General features: G+C 40.5%; 1 protein-coding gene across 4 annotated transcripts in view; it reads right to left on the reverse strand.

The window, feature by feature from the left end:
* sema4ba (sema domain, immunoglobulin domain (Ig), transmembrane domain (TM) and short cytoplasmic domain, (semaphorin) 4Ba) overlaps nucleotides 1–22,391 on the reverse strand; it is a 72,266-nt gene that overhangs the window by 21,554 nt on the left and 28,321 nt on the right. For all 4 annotated transcript variants that reach the window (XM_020040617.3, XM_010901623.4, XM_034288452.1 and 1 more), the window contains one exon: nucleotides 10,712–11,133. In XM_020040617.3, coding sequence (XP_019896176.2) covers nucleotides 10,712–10,898 — 187 coding nt within the window. In that variant the 5' untranslated portion in view covers nucleotides 10,899–11,133. The remainder of the gene's footprint in view (nucleotides 1–10,711; nucleotides 11,134–22,391) is intronic.

Raw genomic sequence — 22,391 nt, forward strand, 5'->3', positions numbered from 1 at the left:
CCACTCTAAACACATCAGGCTATTTCCAATGTACATACATGTGGCCCTAACTGTGAATCCTCCCCCTCATTTGAGGAAGTAGACAGAGGAGTTATTTTGTTTGTCAGCATGTTTAATATTAAAACCAGTAACACCCTGCTAATTCAGTAACGACAACATGTATTTACTTCATTTACAGTAAAACATTTGCATGACTATACAATTATTTTATTTTCTGATTTTAGCGAAGGAATAGATGCTGTGCCTTGAGAAGCACACCACATCATAGAGATGATTACCGACAGGTGACATTGAGGGAGGCAACAGACAGACACTATCCACCATTAAGGGACGGGGGAGACCGGAGCAGGAATATGAAGCTAATTCAAGCTGGCTAGCTTTAGAAAACCCAGAGTGTATGACGATTCCTTCATATTACCCTCTTCTGAACTGGAAAACACTATCATTTGGGTGGGGTCTATTGAAGGAGTATATTGAATAAGTAGGGATAATTGAGCATTAGGCTAAGCTTTGAAGATGGAAATCCTGATGGGGTCTATAAACAGGTGGTCGAGAAAAGAGGTTGGTGAATGGCAGTAATATTTTACCGAAGCCAGACAAAGCACAGTGTATCATAGATTGACATCTGAGTTCTTTAGCTGACACTCTTATTCAGAGTTACTAACCTACAATAATGATTTCTCATCAATTTCAATGAAGGCATTCAGTTACTTTTGAAGTTACAGGGGGTGGAGAAGGGATGAATAAGCCTGTTTGAAGATAGTGAGGATTAGTTGACTATGATGTTATTAGGGTCAGTTCGGAAATGTGTTTTGGACACTGGAGTTATCACCCATTCTTTTATGATAAGCGCCATGGGACCTTTACTGATCCCAGAGTTAGGACACCCGTGCACGGCAATGTCCCCTTTTGCCCTGGGAAGTTGGGATTTGAGATATGGCCGGGTGGTGAGTTTTCCACCTCCACCTGCCCTTTTATCTCACATCTCCACACATATCATATGATTCTATCAGCACGAACATACACAGTCTGTCATCACCCCACCTGTTCTTACGGGATCCTCTGTTCTACAGGTCATTTTTTAGTTGTGAGCGTAGGCCTACAACTGTGACGCAGTGCAGAAGAACTTACAAAGAACATTAAATGACCCAACATGTTGTTTGGCTCACAGAGGAAGTGGTAGATATCCAACCGGTGGGAAACTGTACCAGGAACCCCTACCACAATTGAAACATTTTCCCAATGGGGACAGATGGAGTAAGGGGCAATGTCAGGTCACAACTTCCCCACAGTCCCATCTAATCCTATTCTCTCTGGACAAACTGCAGGAAGAGAAACCCACATCAGACCCTGTTCATTATGAAGTCCAACACCCAGTGCTCCGGGACATGGCAGCTCAAATTCGGGGAATTTGTACAATACTGGGTGGCAGGCCATGGAGGAGAAAAGGCAGCATGAACTATGAGCCATAGAGTGATTCTGGGCTGTGGCATGAAGAGCATTAAGACATCAGATGTACAGTACCTGATGATTAATCAGACAAGTTGTGACTCCGCTGTTCGTTTAGGAAAAGGCTTGAGTCTCGGCTGTCAGGAAATGATGGTATGAAGGGATGGCTTGTTGTAATCAGAAGATGAAAATGTTGGCTGAGCCAAATGGAGATGCACAAAATCTTGGCATGAGCATTTAGTATCATAGGGCTCAATAGAATAATATAATTTAGCCTAATAGATAGCTTGTCATTTACTAGGCAAGGAGGGGCAGAACAGGTTTCCTAGAATCATAATAACATCTAATGTGAAAAATAATCAAATTAAACTGCAAATTTAAACAGGGAATCTGTTTCCAAAAGCCATAAAGCCTGCAATTTACTCATGCCAGCTATAATTAAACTAATTCCTAAAGGAAAATAAGGGTGTCCCGCCATGATCTAGGACCAGGTGTGCTGGTCACAACCGTGCGTGCTACTGCTGAGTTCTGCTGACCCTGCCCCTCCTCAGTACGCTGCTCCACTACCAGCCGGGGCCTCAGGCTGCCGGGGTCATGACCCCGTCATGACCCCAGCCGTCCCGGAAAGGCTGAGCATCTGCACCGTGTCACAACCTCATAACTACAGTTATTAAGATCGGTGCTCCACTTTATAGTGTTACCAACTGGGGAAGAAATGGCCTACCGACCAGGGGTCTGGCACGAGAAGCAACTGGGACAGACAGGACTGTCTGCAGCTGGAACATAAATTATGTACACAAATTGACCATGAATCAGCCCAAAAAGAGATGGTATTTAAAATAATTACAATAATCTCATCCCTCGATTATATTACATATCATGTTATTTGTGGGATTATTTGGGATGAGATATACAAAATATTTTTTTTTTTTTACAAAAATGATTAGTGACTGTCCTGTCTGACCCTAAATTCTTTCAAATATAAAAGACTATCTTTTACAGATTGGATTTGGACATTGGGCAACCTGTTGCCAACCCCTGGCTAAGATCTTTTGGAAACAGCATGCAAGAACAATCTCTAATAAAAATTGGAAAACATCAACCATACACACTGTATCTCATTTGTCATGGGTGACATAATGAACAATCTGATAAGCAATGTGCAATGGGCTAACAGTGTTCTTTTGAGAAGTATGATGTATATCTACACAGAAGCTCAGCTAGCTCTCCATGCAGCTGGCCTTAAATGGGCAGTATGCATGTTCCTGCCAAGGCGTTGCGGTCTAGTGGAGCATGTCTAAGCGCACTGCCAGACCTCTCCCATAGCCACACAGAACCACAACTATGGATGGCCATTTCATGCATACATACAGGAGAGAATGGTGTAGTAGTAACATTGTTCAGCCACATACTGCACATGCTCAGTAGAATCCTTATCTCGCTTCACAAGGCTGCCATCATCAGTTCAATGTGAGTGGCTCAACAGGCCTGAACACTATCCTATAGTAAGTGCTTTCAAATGAACAATGCTTTTAATTATTAGTGCTGTGGTGCTCTATAACCTGACTGGATGCACGGTGTTTAGCTAACAGAGGGGTGAAGTGATCCACAGCCCTAGAGAAAGAGCCAACATAAACCGCTTATAGGTGTCCCTTTAAATAGCATTCTATCACACTAAGCTCTCCGGGCGGTTCTGCATTAAAGCCAGGAACAAAAGAGAAGAGAAAAGCAGATGTAGGCTCTCCTCCCTGAACCCGTGATCCGTCCTGATAGCCACATAATGAGAACCAGACCAATGTTCACACCATAACACACACAAATCCCCATTCATTATTCATGGCAGATTAGCCTCTTTATTAAGGCTGGGGGTGGGGCACTGGGATGGATGGATGGATGGAGGGGGAGGGTAGAGAAGAGAAGGCTGTCCAGGAAAATGCTGCTGCTGGGCTGAGGAGTGACTGTGTAGGGCCTGGTCTGACCACACCACAGGCCTAAGGGATGCCGGCTCACATATTACCAGACAGGAGGACTGAGGGCCGGGGTTTGGGCTCTGTAAGTACCTAAGCCTCAAGCAAGGGCCTCAAGCACAGAGAGTTGCGTTCATACAGTAAACACAGGATGACACAGCCCTTCTGCAGCCATCATGAAACATGTCATCTCACCAGCACTGACGTTAGTAAGAAGACAGCCAGCTTTCACTTAGTCATGAAATGGATTTTCTCATCAGAAGGGGGTTTGCTTAACCAATGTTGTGCCTATCCCCAAGTGCCTACAGCAGTTAGCCAACTCCAAAGCTTGTGTCGGTTGTTAATATTAATGGGCGTCTCCATTTACAGGTCAAGTTTTCAGTGCTGCAGCTGGTAAACGCATATACCCTTATTACTGTAACTGGGTCAATTTTAACTTGGTGGTGGTAAATTACATCCATTGACACCATTTAAAAGACTTTCAGATGACTTAAGGATGACTGAAAAGGCATTTCCAGTTTTATTTAAATGCTAATTAATGAGAAAGGCCTTTGAACTGCTAAACACGGGCGTGTATCCACTGCAGAAAGAAGTCATCAACAGTAGCACATTAGTGAGTGTAGAAATGTCTACCATGTAAAATAGCAGATCGTAAAGAAAAGTGCTGAATCTATTGGACAGATGAATAAAAACAAAGAAACCTATTCAAGTAGCTTTTTATCTTACTAGTATTGTCCGTCAGCATTGTGTAATTCGGGTTACCGCCTTTACAACCACAGATTATAGATACAATGACATTGAGCATTCTCTCCCCGTAGTAGACTGTTATCAGGGAAGGTTCAGTACTACAGAAAAGTATTAGCTAATCACAACATTTTAGTACACATTTTAGTCCATTATGAGCTTGTTGTGTCTTAATTATGTTGTCACTTGGAGATAGCTAATGAAGGTACAATAATATTGTAAACAAAATGATTAATCACCACTTGAGTAAACTATTATTAGATTTTGAGTGGCTTTCTTTTACCTCAAATGTCTAACTGGTGAATACATTTTCTTACATACAGCTGTGTTACTTTGTATCTTGTTAGCGCAATGTTACCTTGTGATATACCCATGTACATTTCAATCAAAAATAATTTTGGCAAATAAGTTCACTTGTTCCAAAAGCCATGCATAAATGTCACTGTAATTCTGGAATTACCCATATGTAACTATATGAAGAGCAGAAGACTAGTTTTGATCTTTTAATACTGGTCTTGTAGTTAAAGACGTAGTTGGACTGTTTGCTAAATGTGTTGACTAAAGGCATGGCTCTTCAGTATAATAATGGTAAGACTGATTATGGCTACAGATACGAGATATTTCTAACCCACCAAATGGTCCTATATCGTGAACCTGAAAAAAATGCAGGCATGTTGATATTATTGACTAGTTATGTGCCATTTTGGGCCTATATATTTTATGGTCTGCATTCAGGATTAGTGATTCATCCAAAAATGAAAAATATTTTTTCAGTCCAAGCAGACTGTGAAGTGTGAAACGGCTGAAAGGGTCTTTTCAGGTTCTGATTGATGATGGGTACTGTTGTGAAACACTCCATCAGGGCTGTGCTGAGGGCTCTGTGCACATTGGCAGGTGAGAAAGATTACCTGCGACTATAGAGGTCCTAAAGCCAGCCAGGACGCAGGCTGAGACAGGCACGACAGGTAGGCAGGGATTCAAGCTGAAGGCTATGTGACCCATTTCAATTCTCTCCTATCCTTTAGAAGAACACACACTGGCTTAATCTAATGGAGGTGTAGACATTATGACAAAACAATCTGAACACACTGTCTCTATGCCAGTATGTGCTTAAAGAATATAGCTGATCCTAATAGGTGAGTCACTGGGATCAACAGAAAACTAACCCCACATTCCTGTGTTTGTGGTCTGGGATTACAACCACTCCACACCATGTGTCCTGAAGTCTATGTTCTTCTATGAAAACTAAAACCATAAAAACAACAAAACAAAGAAGTATACCCTCCAGCTCAACTTGTAGTGCTGCCTTGCACAGAGCTGTATCTACTGCATCTAAAATGGCCAGCTGGATGTACTACCCCCCAAACAGCCCGCTGGATCTACTACCCCCCAAACGGCCCGCTGGATCTACTACCCCCTAAACGGCCTGCTGGATCTACTACCCCCCAAATGGTCCGCTGGATCTACTACCCCCCCATACAGCCCACTGGATCTACTACCCCAAACAGCCCTCTGGATCTACTACCCCCCAAACGGCCCGCTGGATCTACTACCCCCTAAACGGCCCGCTGGATCTACTACCCCCCAAATGGTCCGCTGGATCTACTACCCCCCCATACAGCCCACTGGATCTACTACCCCAAACGGCCCTCTGGATCTACTAACCCCCAAACGGCCTGCGGGATCTACTACCATGAATGGCCAACTAGACCTGAGACCATGTGCACCATGAGGAATTGGGTGGTAAATCAAAATTATCAATGGTTCACACCAAAGGCAACGGCAACCATCTACAGCTTCAGCATTATATGCACTCTGCAAACCTGGCAAATCACTGGGACGTTTATGCAGACTGAGTTGACATTACAATTGTTTTGTCTCCTTCCAAAATTACAAATCAAGAAGAATATTTACATTTGAGCACAAAGACATTCAAACCATGATGACTGTTTTCCTGCACTAACAGGAAATGGTTTTAACATGGATGGTGTGAGTATTATTTCTTGTGTTTAAACCAAGTGCACAGGTGTAAGTGGGAGCCGACAGAAGAGCTCTGTATTGATGAACACTGTCTGTCACATTAGTCCATGTCACACAGAGTGCAATGATCAGATTCATGTAGTAACTACCTCTGACCTGACCTGAGAGACCCACCTGATGGAGCTGCCAGGGACGGTCTGGAATTTAGATGGATGCACTGATATGGTTACACTGATACCGATACCAGAATCGGGTATTGGGCCGATACTGGGCTCATGTACTCATAGAAATATGCCGATACCACATCATGGAAACATTAAGTGAAACTCGATGTATAGAATATAGAACTAACATAGCTAACCTTCCCAACTCAATGGCAACAAAGGATTAACGTCATGAAGGCATAGAGATTCGGCAGCAAAAATAAGACATCCGGTTTTCGTAATTTGCCTTCAAAATAAAAGCCTGCGATGGCTTGCGTGTACTGTTTATATTTTCAAATAAAAAATAATGTTAAAATATAAATGAACCAAATTTCTATTTAAATAATACATTAAATAAGGATAAGAATATTATAAGGTGGAGCATATTGAGAAATGGTTAGACCCTAAGTTAACTTAGAGAACTGTCTTTCTTATATAAATAAAATCCGATTTTTTATGTTATTGTTGTTAATTTGCTTTTGGTCATTCATTTTGGAAAGGGATAGTGTTATAAATCTAGGAGGGGATTCATGAACAGTTTCAGTGAATGATTAATTGAGGGGGAGTACTTAGGTTAGTAGGGAATTATGTTAAATAAGTATCAGTTGAAAAGGAAGAGTGACTGATGTAAAGGGATTATATTATTGCAATACATAAAAAACATGTTGGTAACATCCCATAGAACAAGAAACCAGGCAAGCCTAGTTCAGCCGACCTGCAATAAAAACTGATATTTGAAGCCCAAGTGAGAGGCAGTGTCGTTAACCACTACACCACGGAGCTTTACATTGGGCAGCTGTCAGTATAGCCTCATGTGTTTATCTTGAACAAAACCTCTTTTGCCACTGGCCGTTAACAGTTAATTGGCCATTTGTGAATGACATTGATACAGTTAAACTGACTAACGTTTCTTACTAAGTTAACCTCAGCCGTTTTAACAGCGTATTAGCCAGTAATAAGCTTTATTGGTATCTACTAACTTACTGGAATAGTCATAAGAAGTGAGCAATTGCTAGCGAGTCTGCCAACGCTGTTTCATTTCATGGGATTAGAACGTATTTATTTCTTTCATGGCATAAGAACATACTTTTTTTTAAATTAATTAATACAATTAATACAATAACCATCAATAAAGGTGCCGATAACTAACTTTGTGAAAAGTGAAAAGACGACAGAATCGTGGAATCCACCAGAAATAAATGATGTGGCTCTCAACAGATTTGAACTTAGGTCTTCCACATGAGAGGCACTGTCCTTAACCACTACGCCACGGCATTACATGGTTCAGGAGTCGCTAGACTCCTTTGAGGAGTGTGTTAAACTGACTAACATTTCTTATTAAGTTCACTTCTAACACAGCGTCTATGGACAGTATTGCTTTTGCCACTGTCCGTTTTAACAGCTTATTAGCCAATAATAGGCTTACTAGTATCTACTAACTTCCTAGGAATAATCATAAGAATTGTGCAATTCTTAGCGAGACTGAAGATGAACCTTTCCATGAAGGTTTCAAAGAAGGATGGTCAGATGGCGTGATGGTTGGTCAGATGGCGTGATGGTTGGTCAGATGGCGTGATGGTTGGTCAGATGGCGTGATGGTTGGTCAGATGGCGTGATGGTTGGTCAGATGGCATGATGGTTGGTCAGATGGCGTAATGGTTGGTCAGATGGCGTGATGGTTGTTCAGATGGCGTGATGGTTGGTCAGATGGCGTGATGTTTGGTCAGATGGCGTGATGGTTGGTCAGATGGCGTGATGGGCTTTAATGTCTGTCATTCTCCTAGGATTTTCATTAAAGTCTATTGGATTCGCAAGTTCCTGAGTTGAAGTGCTTTTTTTTTTTAGTCATTGTGGACTTGGTTTTCCACAACACAGGTTACAGAACAGTATCTACGAAGTAACAATGTATCACTAAGACCTCGCAGAACTCACTCTGTCCTTCTCTTTAAACAGGAGACCATTCATGGTGTGAGGCGCTGTCCAGAAATATCAACAACTTTCCAGAATCCCAGCCATTATGGAAATGTTGCCACTGAGAACACACTGAGCTGGTTAGGGCTCGGAGAGGAACAGTATGTTTATCAACAGAGTGCCAAGCATTACTGTCCCTGAGCCCCAGGCCCTGACCAAAGCTCAGCTCTTCGCAGCAATTCCACTCAAACCCCACACTGTTCCCTGCTGCTATTTTAGAGATGAGCCACAGCTCTGAGAGGGTAACAGGCTAAGGCTCCTTTACACGCTTTCCATTAAATGGATGACCTACTCTCTGGGGTCACTGGGGTGGGCACGGCACGAGGGAAAACACTGTGGCCTCTCTCTCTCCCTCTCTCTGTCTATCTCTCTTACATTTTGTTTCCCCAAAATGTAAGGACCGCTTGTGTTTCCCACAGTGAGGTATGACTGGTTCTTGGTATAGAGAGGTGCATCAGGCAGGCTCCAACAGAGACCTTTTTCAGGCTGAGGGCGCGAGCGGACAGTGACACATACAACTAACGGAGGGAAATCATAGTCCGATTTTTTGTAAATCTGATTTTACAAAGGAGGGTCTTTAACATTCATTCCTATACTCCCCACAGTTTGGGCAATGGTTGTGTTAATGCAGGGCAGTGGAGGATGCCTGTGATTTGCCACTGCAAGGTGAGCTGATTAATGATAACAGTACATCTTAAATTATATATATATACAGTATAATAAAGGCATGTAAACTTGTTTTTGTTAGAGTGGGATATTTTGGAGTTCAAGTTAATTTCACTCTTCTCTACAAAAACCTCTGAATGAATCCACTAGGCCTATAATTTATTGAATACAAAGACCAATTAAATGTCTCTTTTTATTTCACCAGGTTAATACTTTTTATTTCACCTTTTTTATCCGGATCGGTTTTAATTGAGATTAAAATGTAATAATAACTTATTCAATAGTATTCTATTATTAAAGCAGTAAGATCAACTGCAGGCTAACTACAGACATAAACAAAACCAGACGCCAGGTATAAACACAATGACTGTTTGTACAAAACAATTAATAGAAAAACCAGAGCCTGACTTTAGATTCTTGGCTATAATTAATGACACTATTCAATGTTCATGCTTTTATACAGTCAATTGTTTAAAATAACCACATGCCAACATAAAAACCTCTGAATCTGCGATGTATCTCCAGCTACTGTCTGTCTGTCAGCCCACAATATGAATACAGCCGTTACGTATAGTGGTTACTTTTGTAAATAACATACCCGTCGAGCCAATTCATTGTTTATTGAATAGTATTGCAGTAAGCATAGTTCTTCTTGGCTGTTGTACTCGTCTCAGTTAGGAAAGGGTAATATAAACTCATTTATACAGGAGGTGTAACTACCCAGAATTCAACAAAGAACTATAAGCCCATTGGCTAATTACAGTCGCAAGCTTTGACAGAGTGTGATTTCCTGTGAACGTGACTTCCTGTGAATGAACACATGTTCTGTTGTTATCTAAATACATTTAACATAACAAATCAAACATTCACATTACCTACATTAATAACAAAATTATATATTTTCTTGTTATGTTCTGATATGTGCCCATGAGGTATCATGGTGGTTCTACTCACATATGCACATACAAACAACATAGACATCCAGCCCAAAATGGGAACTTTAAAAATAGTTATACTGGAGAAGTCCCGGCTCTTTAGTAAAAGGGATCCAATGTTGTAGTTCAGTTGGTTAAACATGACTCTTGCAACACCAGGATGTGGGTATGATTAGGAAAATATACTCACTACAGTAGGTCACTCAGGATGAGCTGAATGACATGAATGGAAATGCCTTCAATTCTGCCTTTAAAGGGAATATCTATTCAATGTTTGCAAATAGTTGAATAGGGAATAACTATTCAACTAGTTGCAATGTCTGTTCAAGCTCAGTAATTAATTACAAGTGAACTAATTAAATACAAGTGAACTAATTAATTACAAGTGAACTAATAAATTACAAGTCACTCGAGCTCATAGGCATACATCAATTTACTGACCGTGAATAAAACGCTGTTCTAAAATCATCAAACACCCAACACGAAAAAAGACTGTGACTACACTAAACCTTCTAGGCACCCAATAATTATTGATTATCCTACAAGGCACGCTTCAGGTGGCACAACAAGTGACCTGCGTGGCTACACACTAAATTCACTCCGCCACTGTGGTCTGGTGCAGGACCAGGTCCTGCGTTAGTGGATGGGAGTCAGTATGAAAAACAATAGGAGGGAGTGGGATGAAGAATCAGACCCATGCAGATCTATCTGGTAAGCACAGCGAATGTGAGGAGGGTCTGAGAGATAAAGTCGCCCAACTGTCTTAAGGGTCAGGAAGGAAGGAAGGAACTCTTACTGTAAGTGAAGCTGAGTCTTGGAGTGACATCGTCCTCGGTGGCAGCAGCTTGGACCAAGGCATAGACCAGTAGGATGGTGAAGGCCGGGAGACAGAGCTGGTCTATGCTTATTGTCCCCATGACTCCTCTACTTACGACTGCCGGCCAACTCGCTCTGTTCGTCTTTCGAGGTTTCGTGGAATTCATGAAGTGTCTTTATCTCCCCTGCATTTATTTCCTCCCCCTCTCTTCCTGTGGGTCCGGGGCCCTGAATGGGAGACCTGGGCTCTGTTGTCAACGTAGAGTTGCAGACAAACGGGGGCTGCAGACAATTTTGGACTCGGAGTGATGACCATTGATCTCAAAACGGGCCTACCAGGACGGACGGCCTCCTCCGGTCGACCTCCATGCGCTCACACCACCCCAGGGCCTCTGCGGAGATCTGCGCACATGGACAAAAGAACATTCACATTGGTGTACAGCGCAACACAGCTCACAGGGTTCCTCTCTTTCTCACGACACATTGGTTAGTGAAAACCCTCCTCTCTCACACACATCTTAGTACTGGCAATGGCTTTAGCCATAAGGCTGCTACAAAATTATATACATATAGCTACTTCAGGCTGAATTCAATTGCATGTGTTTGTGTTTTTTTTGAACATAACTGTCTTAACTTATATTAATGTCATAGCCTGCAGCCATGTGCATGTTTTTCAGATGGGCAGACTGCTTTCTTTACCTGGACCAAAACAAACACGTCATCCCTCCCTAAATGAGCACTGCCCTAAGACATGTATTTCATCAGGTAAGGAGTAACTTCAATTAAAATTGATTTTGTCACCTCCTGACAAAACGCCCTCCAGTGCCAACACAGCTATCTCCATACATACTGTATTAAGGCTGGATGTCCTTGGTGGTAGAAACATGCAACCGGAGTAACCTGTTTGTGGGTCCTAGTACAAGACAAAGAAAAGACTTGTCCCTATTAGATAACAGCTCGTATTGCTATGAAGGTCAGAGGCACTGTCCTCCTGAGGCAATCTCAGTCCCAATGTAGAGATATAATCTCATCATATCAGAAATGTACTTTCCAGCAATAAGAGAATCCTGGGCCTAAAACATCTCTTACAACCCTGTTTCCAAAAAAAGTACCAGTTTCCAAAAAAACTTCCCAAATCAGAACCTACGTTACTCTTTATAAAGTGCATCGTAAATTCTACGTTACGTCCATTTGGAATGGAATTAGGCCATGCTTGGTGTTTGGAATGGTATGTAGACTATTGCATGTAGATAGAGCTTGATTACTTATCAGATGCGTATTATATCGCTGGCAATGTATTCTACTACTACTTAGGCAATAGGAAAATGTAAAACTCGAAAAAGTTGTGAAATGTAGTGTGGACAAAACATTATATCCAACTAATGGGATGGACTTCAGCCAATCAAAATCATATCTCCGGAAATCGACCATGACATCAAATTATCAGTTCCTCTGGTAGCTATATAGAATACTTAATTACTATAATACTAGAAATACTTAAATCACATAGCAATCAACAAATTATAGGTTAAATGGGAATATAAAGCACAGTTGGAAAGAGAAATCAAGCATTCAGAGCTGAAGAAATCAATGTTATTCTTTACGGGGTAGAGGCACCAGCACCTATCTATAAAATATAGTAGCCCATGCGGGTGTTTAAACACGTGAAAGATCATTTTGAACACTTTTTCTTAATTATTTACTCGTTTTAGGGACGTTTTTCTTCATTCTCTGTTGACAACTGCATTCAATTAAATTCTGTGTCCACTCACGCACGTATTATAGAATTTGTCTAGACTGAATAAATTGGTCTAAATTAAAACCATTTTGATATTTTTTCTATTGCCTTAATATTGTTTGCAATCACTCCTCTCAGGGAGGCGCTATTTCACAAAACCAGTAAAATGCCTGTTTACGTGCATCTTACAATCATCTTAGTGCTTTGGGAAACCAGGCCCTAATTAGTTACACAACATTTCCATATTTTTTTGGCCTCTGTCACAACTTTTTTGGGACGTGTTGATGTCATCAAATTCAAAGTGGCTGTTTATTTTCAAGAAACCATACAATGTCATAGTTTCAATATTTCATATTTTTGCTTTGTACTATTTTCTATTGAATATAAGGTTTCAATGATTTGCACATCTGTTTTTATTTACATTTTATGCAGCATCCCAACCTTTTGGGAAAAGGGGTCATGTATTATTGCAAGCAAGTAAGCAAGCCAGTTCATTAATATAGCACAATTCATACATAATCAATGTACTTTACAATGAAAAAAAATGCAATAGAAATAAAACAGTCTGATTGTTACAATTCTCTAACTCAGCTGTCTCCAGGGGACTGTACATGAACTTCAACACTCCGGTATCTCAATCCTCGCATCCCAGTGCTAGGATGAACCCGTCAGTCCCTTTATGAGATACTCTTTTCATCAATGGCTTACTTGGCTCTCTCCAGGGGGACATTTATGCCATGTCTGTACATGCATTTTATATTCATCCTCAATGAATTCCAGTTACCATAACTGTTTACTGTATCACCCCGGCATCTCAATCCTCGATGTTTAAACAGCATTGTTCATTATTGTTCAATTTGCATCAGAGATTCAAGCCCAATAGCAGTAGTCAGAAAAGAACAGTTTGGACTTGTGTTTATCTAAACTGATCATAGGATGTTTGGGTTTTCTTTGTACATAAAATACTTGCAGTTTTTATGATGTCCTCTTAGAACCTGGATTAGATGGATTTGGAACAGGTCTGTAGACTTGTGTGGTGGGTATTGGTGTGTATTGATAAAAATGTAAAGACCAATCCCCACAGGAGAAGCCTTTGTGATTAAACATGGTTGGACACAGGGTAGGAAATGTACATTGTGGTTCCTTTTTTAGCCACTGTGGTTGGTGGACGCCCACATTTTACCAGCCACTCAACATTTCTACCAGAGACATTTTCAACTTACAATAATTGACCAATGATAGAAAAAAACACGGATGTTTTTGAAAATCTTCAAACAAGGTATATTGAACATGTGTTTCAAAGAACAACAAACATGATATTTTTGTTGTTCTTTGACAGCATCGGACAAACATTTAATATATAAAACTAGTTACAATGAGGGAAAAAATTATTTGATCCCCTGCTGATTTTTCATGTCTGCCCACTGAAATTATAGACTGAAATTATCAGTCCATAATTTAGGTATAATGTAGGTTTATTTGAACAGTGAGAGACAGAAAAACAAAACAAAAAATGGGATTTAGGTCTGGAGATTGGCTAGGCCACTCCAGGACCTTAATGTGCTTTTTCTTGAGCCACTCCTTTTTTGCCTTGGCAGTGTGTTTTGGGTTATTGTCATGCTGGAATAGTTTTCTTTTCTTCTGGTCCCAGCTGCTTTGAGATCATTGACAAGATCCTCCCGTGTAGTTCTGGGCTGATTCCTCACCGTTCTCATGATCATTGCAACTCCACAAGGTGAGATCTTGCATGGAGCCCCAGACCGAGGGAGATTGACAGTTCTATTGTGTTTCTTCCATTTGCGAATAATCGCACCAACTGTTGTCACCTTCCCCACCAAGCTGGTTGGCCATGGCCAAATAAATTTATATAATTTCTTTGTCAGTGGGCATATGTACAAAATCAGCAGGGGATAAAATAAATTTTTCCCTCACTGTATACATACTATGAATAAATAAATAAATATATATATATATATATATATATATATATATATATGTATATGTGTGTGTGTGTATATATATGTATATAATAGTGTACAGTGTATATATATATATATATATATATATATATATATATATGTCTGTGTACATATAATTATAGACCTCAAGTGTAACTAAATCTCCCTGAGTCTTGGAATTATTTAACAGGCTGCCCCCTGAAGTGTAATAGAGACTGCTTCAGTGTACTGTGTAAGCCACTGGACCTAATGGGGATGTCTGGATCAGGTTACAGTATGATACTAGAAAAGCCTTGCCCTTTGCCACTCTGTCAATTTCACTGGTTCAAGTCATGTTTATAATGCTCTTATGAAGCTGCTTTTTGGTTTTGTCCTTGTGTTAACATGTCGTATTGTCTAAATGGTGACACAAGTTATCCACTATTGCTCTTGGCAAGTACATTAAATATTGAATAGCCTATCATTGATCCAAGTAGTGGAGGCAGTGTTTTAGCTGTGTCCAACCAGGGTAGGAAATGAACACCCGCTAACTGCCGAATGCGGGTAATGTTTTGCTTTGGCGCGTAGATTTTGGAGCTAAACTACCCCGCCACTGTGGCGGATAGACATTAGCCAAAAAGACGATTCAGAAAATACCTCCCAACACGTGTTTATCCTTAAAAAACACAAATCAACTCCAATTAATCTGTCCAGATTCTCCATGTCTCTCTCTGATTGGACATTCAACCACATATATAATGAACGCATCGCTTGGTTTGTTCGCAAGTGTACTGGCTCAAAATCTATTGGTGCATTGCAAGAAAATTGGTATTGCGGTGAGCGATTATAGCTACTTATACAGGGCGGATATATAAATTTTGCTTTCATTCTAGCTAGCTTGATAGCAGAAAAGTAATGCCATATTGCTGGGATTAAAAAGGCCAGCAGCAGTAAAATTAACATCAGACAAAGAAAACTCAAACCCTATCAAAGCAAAGAACGTTTATTTTCTCAAAAGTGGCGACAGGACGACTCCGGATGAACCATCAGAACAAATGTAGCCTACGGTTCACACTTTCGCCAGCATTCATTGTACAAACACCAGACAAATCCAATAATTATGGTAACCGCAGTGAGGGAAAAAACTATTTGATCCCTTGCTGATTTTGTACGTTTGCCCACTTTCAAAGAAATGAACAGTCTGTTATTCTATTGGTAGGTTTGTTTGAACAGCGAGAGACAGAAAAACAACAAAAAAATCTAGAAAAATGCATGTCAAAAATATTATAAATTGATTTGCATGAGTGAAATAAGTACTTGATCCCAGGCTCCCAGGTGTCTTTTATACAGGTAATGAGCTGAGATTAGGAGCACACTCTTAAAGGGAGTGTTCCTAATCTCAGCTTGTTCCCTGCATAAAAGACATCTGTCCACAGAAGCAATCAATCAATCAGATTCCAAACTCTCCACCATGGCCAAAACCAAAGAGGTACCCAAGGATATCAGGGACAAGATTGTAGACCTACACAAGGCTGGAATGGGCTACAAGACCATCACCAAGCAGCTTGGTGAGAAGGTGACAGTTGGAGCGAATATTTGCAAATGGAAGAAACACAATAGAACTGTCAATCTCCCTCGGTCTGGGGCTCCATGTAAGATCTCATCTTGTGGAGTTGCAATGATCATGAGAATGGTGAGGAATCAGCCCAGAGCTACTGGGGGAAAAGGATGTGGTCAGATGAGACCAAAATCGAGCTCTTTGGCATCAACTCAACTCGCCGTGTTTTGAGGAGGAGGAATGCTGCCTATGACCCCAAGAACACCATACCCACAGTCAAACATGGAGGTGGAATCATTATGCTTTGGGGGTGTTTTTCTGCTAAGGGGAAAGGGCAACTTCACCGCATCAAAGGGACAATGGACGGGGCCATGTACCGTCAAATCTTTCCTCAGCCATGGCATTGAAAATGGGTTGTGGATGGGTATTCCAGCATGACAATGATCCAAAACACATGGCCAAGGCAACAATGGTGTGGCTCAAGAAAAAGCACATTAAGGTCCTGGAGTGACCTAGCCAGTCTCCAGACCTTAATCCCATAGAAACTCTGTGGAGGGAGCTGAAGGTTTGAGTTGCCAAACGTCAGCCTTGAAACCTTAATGACTTGGAGAAGATCTCCAAAGAGGAGTGGGACAAAATCCCTCCTTAGATGTGTGCAAACCTGGTGGCCATCTAAAAGAAATGTCTGACCTCTGTGATTGCCAACAAGGATTTTGCCACTAAGTACTAAGTCATGTTTTGCAGAGGGGTCGAATACTTATTTTCCTCATTAAAATGCAAATCAATCTATAACATTTTTGACATGCGTTTTTCTGTCTCTCACTGTTCAAATAAACCTACCATTAAAATTATAGACTGATCATTTCTTTGTCAGTGGGCAAACGTACAAAATCAGCAGGGGATCCAATCATTATTTCCCTCACTGTACATGGTATAGCTATATTTAGTGTTTGTTTCCTATGAATATATGCAATACTTCCGTGGACAATGTCTGAAGCCCGAGGAGGCTGAACCCTGAGACAAAGTTGAATCAGGAGAGTGATGCAAAAATAGGATCCTTTCACTAGATTAACATGATCACACACTGGAGAGTCCTTCCCAGGGTGTTAGTTTGGAACCCATTAAGAAAGATATTACTTGAATCGCAAAGAACAATATTTTCAGAATAGCCCTCACAGAAGAAAGAGGAGCAAATCATGTCATCAGATTGCTTTTTTATTCGCCATTGCGTTTATTGTGTTCAGGCCAAACTGTTTTTACTACAATTGTTGAGCAGCGCTGTTTATAATGTAACTGGTGCTGAAAAAACTTTTATAAATATGTATCAACGTAAGAAAGCCCCCCAGCTAAGGAATGACCCCCACTCACCCCCCATGAATCCCTACACGGATCAGCAGACAGCCTCATACTCACTACAATGAATAATACAGCATCTGGATGAGACAGGAAACCTGTTTTACCCAACACTATGGAAGGTTTCCAGTCCCCTGTTTCAAACTGATATCCAACTGAATCACTCTACTGTAAAATATTCAAATAAGGCCAAGTTAACCATTTGCAAATCTCCAACCTGGCTGTATTTGTTTCTAATCTCATGCAGAATTCTAAAGGCTATCAGAAGAGAGATCATTGAACTCTGGAAGACAGAGCACAAACAGAGAGGCACCAGAGAGTCGGGACCGTCTGCTTGGACACACTGAGAATACGGCTACAGCCAAGCGGCCCTGTCCTTTGTGTGGGCGGTTGCGTGCCGTTAACTGGGCCTCGGCCAGCAGGAGAGGCAGCCACAAGCATCATTAGCCTTCTTTGTTAAGAGCAAATTGGAGTCAAGTCCCACCTGACCAATGAGAAGCCACTGCATTAATCCTTCTGTTGTGTGACGAGCAGAGGCAGAGTCCTGCACATTATGTACTGTGTTAAGCTTAGGCACGCTAACAATTGAACTCAATGGGAGTAAGTACTACTCTATCCAGTAAGGTTTATTTAAAGGTACTGATTTATCCCAGTATCTCACTATCATCTGTTTCACACAAAACACTTAGTTATCACAAAGAAAAATATGACACATCTGAAAAAAGGATGTCATTCATATAAATGCTGCTCTACACAATCTGGTTTTAGTCCCTTTTCTTTAAAATACAATCAGTTTGAAGCAAACCTTTCTGATATTGTAGGTCAAGGTTGTGGAAAAGTGCTGTGTGTAAGTTTCCCATGTATACAGAGGGAAAATAATATATCTCTGAGAAAATGAAAAGAGCAGACACAAAACACTCAAACACTTCAATTTCCAAAGGAACAAAAACATGAATTATCCTGTCTATGTAAATGATACCATCATTCATTGTTGAGGCCTAAACTTTTTTCTATCCAAATACATGACCATTCACACAGAGCATATGGCCTGGCACAACATCCCTTCCATACAGGTTGGCCTCAGAGTGACCATGGCATTTCATTGGAGTGAACTTGCTGAGTTAAGTACTTGTCATCTGATTTAAACCAAGCAAAATGCTGTGAGACAGGGCCCTGATTGGCACAATGTGACTGCCTCAGTGTACAGCTCCATCATTGCTTTCAGGATTTTGAATGGAAAGTGGATTGGAATTGTAGATGGGGTAAAGATTGCCTTGTTTCGTCACGCTCTGTCAACTTCTTATGGGAGGCCTGCAAGCCCAATTGTAGTTGTTGGCTGGGGAATGGACTCTTCTCCTGTGATAATGTGCCAGCAAATACTTCCGATCTGAGCATAATGAGATAAGCAGAAATGACGCAGAAATGAACACCTTCCCATTACATCCAGCCTAGCCTGAGCCAAGCATTATAAACAAGACATGCTAACTAGTTAGTAACTTACAACACTAAATGCATTGTTCTTTCAGTAAGCTAGCTGGCTAATGTTGAAACATTCCTTTCATCACAATTAACAACTCATAATTCGCCAGTAGTTACTGCCATATTTTGCCATGAGTCAGTTCAGTATTGAGACAGCTCAGCTGCGGGCTTCTGTCTACAAGTTTTAGTTTTTTAACTTCCTTATTGGCTAACAAATTGTTTCAACAGACCTTCCCTGCTATTAGGCAGAAGTCATAAAGATTATCTTTATTAGACTGAGACTGGTCATCAGATTTTTGGAGGGGAGATGGTCTATTAAATGAGCAATGCTTTCTCACTCAGTCCACTGGGAGAAACCAGAACATGCAAGAACTGATGCAGCCTGTGACAAAAGGGACCTAGCAGCAATCCAATAGTGTTGGGTGGTAATAGAGACGCTCTGCTGCATCATACAATGACGTGTCACTATCAGAGGCATACGCCATGGAGTTTTTTACTGGAAATGTTTATAGTGTTTTCCATTTCACTATTATAACCCGTATAAAATGCAAATAATTACAGAATGCAATGATATGAAAATCATCTATCCCTATATTTATTTGAAAATAGTAGAAAGACAACATATCAAATGTTGAAACTGAGAAATGTTGTTGTTTTTGGAAAAATACATGCTTGGTTTAAATTTGATGCCAGCAACACGTTTCAAAAAGATGGTACAGGGGCATATTTACCACTGTGTTGCATCATCTCTTCTTTTAACAATACTCTGTACGCATGTGAACTGAGGAGACCAATTGCTGTAGTTTTGAAAGGGAAATGTATTCCCATTCTTGTTTGATATAGGATTTCAGCTGCTCAACAGTTCGGGGTTTCCTTTGTCGTATTTTTCATTTCATAATGCGCCAAATGTTTTCAATGAGTGACAGCTCTGGACTGCAGGCAGGGCAGTTTAGTACCCAGACTCTTTTATGATGGAGCCATGCTGTTGTAATACATGCAGAATGTGGTTTGCTGAAATAAGCAAGGCCTTCTGTGAAAAAGAAGATTTTTGGATGGTTGCATAAGTTGCTCCAAAACCTGTATATATTGTTCAGCATTAATGGTGCCTTCACAGATGTGCAAGTCACCCATGCAATGTGCACTAATGCACCCCCATACCATTATGGATGCTGGCTTATGCACTGTGCTCTGAAGCCGGATGGTCCCTCTCCATTTTAGTCCGGAGGATGCGACGTCCATGATTCCCAAAAATTTTGATTTGTCAGACCACAGGACAGTTTTACACTTTGCCTCAGTACATCTTAAATGAGCTTGGGCCCAGAGAAGGCGGTGGTGGTTCTGGATCATGTTAATATATAATTTCTTCTTTGCATGGCACTGCATTTTTTTTGCATTTGTGGATGCAGCGACGTACTTTGTTCACAGACAATGGTGTTCCCAAGTGTTCCTGAGCCCACAAAAGAAACGTGTCTGTTTTTAATGCAGCCCCGCCCGAAAATCATGGCCATCCATTACTGGTGTTCGCCCTTGTCCCGAAAGTACAGAGATTTCTTCGGATTCTCTGAATCTTTTAATGCTATTATATACCATTGATGACCTCTATTTGTAATTTTACATTGAGAAAGCTTATTCTTAAATTGTTGCACTATTTCCCTGTGCTGTCTTTCACAGAGTGGTGAACTCCTTCCCATCTCCCCATCTTTACTACGGACAGACTCACCTATCATGTTACTGACTTGTTGCCAATTGACCTAATTAGTTGTGTGATATTCCACAAGGTTTAGCTTTTTAGCATTACACAATTTTTCCAGTTGTTTGATGCCTCTGTCCCAACTTCTCTGAAACGTGTTGTTGACATAAAATGTTGAGATGCTGCAACCAATAGTGGTTGAATGAAAGGAATCTATTCCGAGCAGACCAAAACTGTCCAGCATAGACACACTACATGATATTTTCAGGATCTAGTGACTCTATCTAATCTGAGAACCTCTCACATTTAATGATTTTGTCAAGCCAAATTATACTGTTATTAAAGGGGTTGCCATGTTTGCCATAAACCCACAAAATTGGCCAAATATTCAGACCTTTCCGACAGATTTTCAATGGTCATTCGGGCTAGAAATTCCACTCAAATCTGTCAATCCGGCAATGCTTTCAGACTAGCATTGCCACAGCAGGTAAACAAATATTTGAGTTAGAATTTTTTTTTTCTAATTACTTGTAGGTTGTTTAAGAGATTTTACAATAATTAAACATCTTCACATGCTAATAACTTTGATATCATGGTGTATATACGTTTCCATGCTACCATCCCGCTGAGTTAAACATGCACCTAACCAGCCAGCCTGTCTAGAGAGAGCTTTGCAGCATGTGTGTTGTCGGTTGCTATCCTAATATACAGACAGAATGTAGATACATTTTAAATGTATTTTCAGATATTGGCATTATTTAACAATGGAAATAATAGCAATGTGTGGTTTGGGGAGGATTACCCCTTTTAACTTGTAACCATAATACACACCTCTGCATTATTACAATTAGATTACCAAGCCATGATCTGTTTGTTTGCTGGACATGTGTAATAAAGAAAGAACTGGTTGCCAAGGAACTGGCTGCAGCCCTGTATGTAAATTGCTTGTAAATTATGAAGACCAGCCAGAGATGTACAATGGTGTATGTATAATAACATTTATATTTAAGTTGAATCAAGGTTTTTGCAGATGTTCTACATAGTTTATTAGTAAGCTATTCTGCATAGCAAATGTAGTATAACAGCACAGTTTAAAATGTGCTATACTGTTAAATCAGGGTCCTTGTGACATTTTAGGATGACGCTGAATGATCCTGTTTTTCTTTATTATGGAGTCAGGACTCGATTGTTCACCACTAGTGTGTGCTATGTTTAGAAAATTAATTACAGGTTTAGCACCTGCTCTAAAACAGTAGACTATTAATTTAATTGAGGAACAATGTGATCAGAATCTGTATGTGAGTAGCCATGGCCCATTTGTAACATTGCTGGCTCTGTGTGTGCCTTGCTCCTAGAAACCAAAGTTGAACACCAGTCACAACCAATAACGACAAAACATCTCCTAATTACACGAGAGGGTTTTATGGTCTCCTTTAAATAAATGCATGATCTTATAAACTGCCTAGAAATCATCATCATTTGGCATGCAGATGAAACTTGGAAGTTTGAAATATAAAGAAATGATGGTCCAATGAAGATGGCCCAATTTGTAACAAGGTAAGCCTAATATGGTGTTTTCGGATTAAAGAAGATATTTGTAATTGCAGCCCTTTAACGTCTAAAAGGGGCATAGTAAACAACACGTTTACAACTCTAGCCTTAGTAGCTAAACAGGATAACAGCTAGTTAACTCGGCAATCTATCGTTATAAAACGTTATACAGTTTGTGGTTTGGAATTCCTATTTTTATATCCTATTCTGTGTAGTGTAACTGAGTAAGCAAACACTTTTGGTATACAGTATGTATTTCATCTGTGAAGGAGAAATTTGGCTAACCAAGCACACTTTTCAGGGATTAATGGGGGGTGATGTATAACACACGGACCAAAATACAGTTTGGTCCAA

The sequence above is a fragment of the Esox lucius genome, chromosome 19 (assembly GCF_011004845.1).
Source record: "Esox lucius isolate fEsoLuc1 chromosome 19, fEsoLuc1.pri, whole genome shotgun sequence".
Lineage (NCBI taxonomy): Eukaryota > Metazoa > Chordata > Actinopteri > Esociformes > Esocidae > Esox > Esox lucius.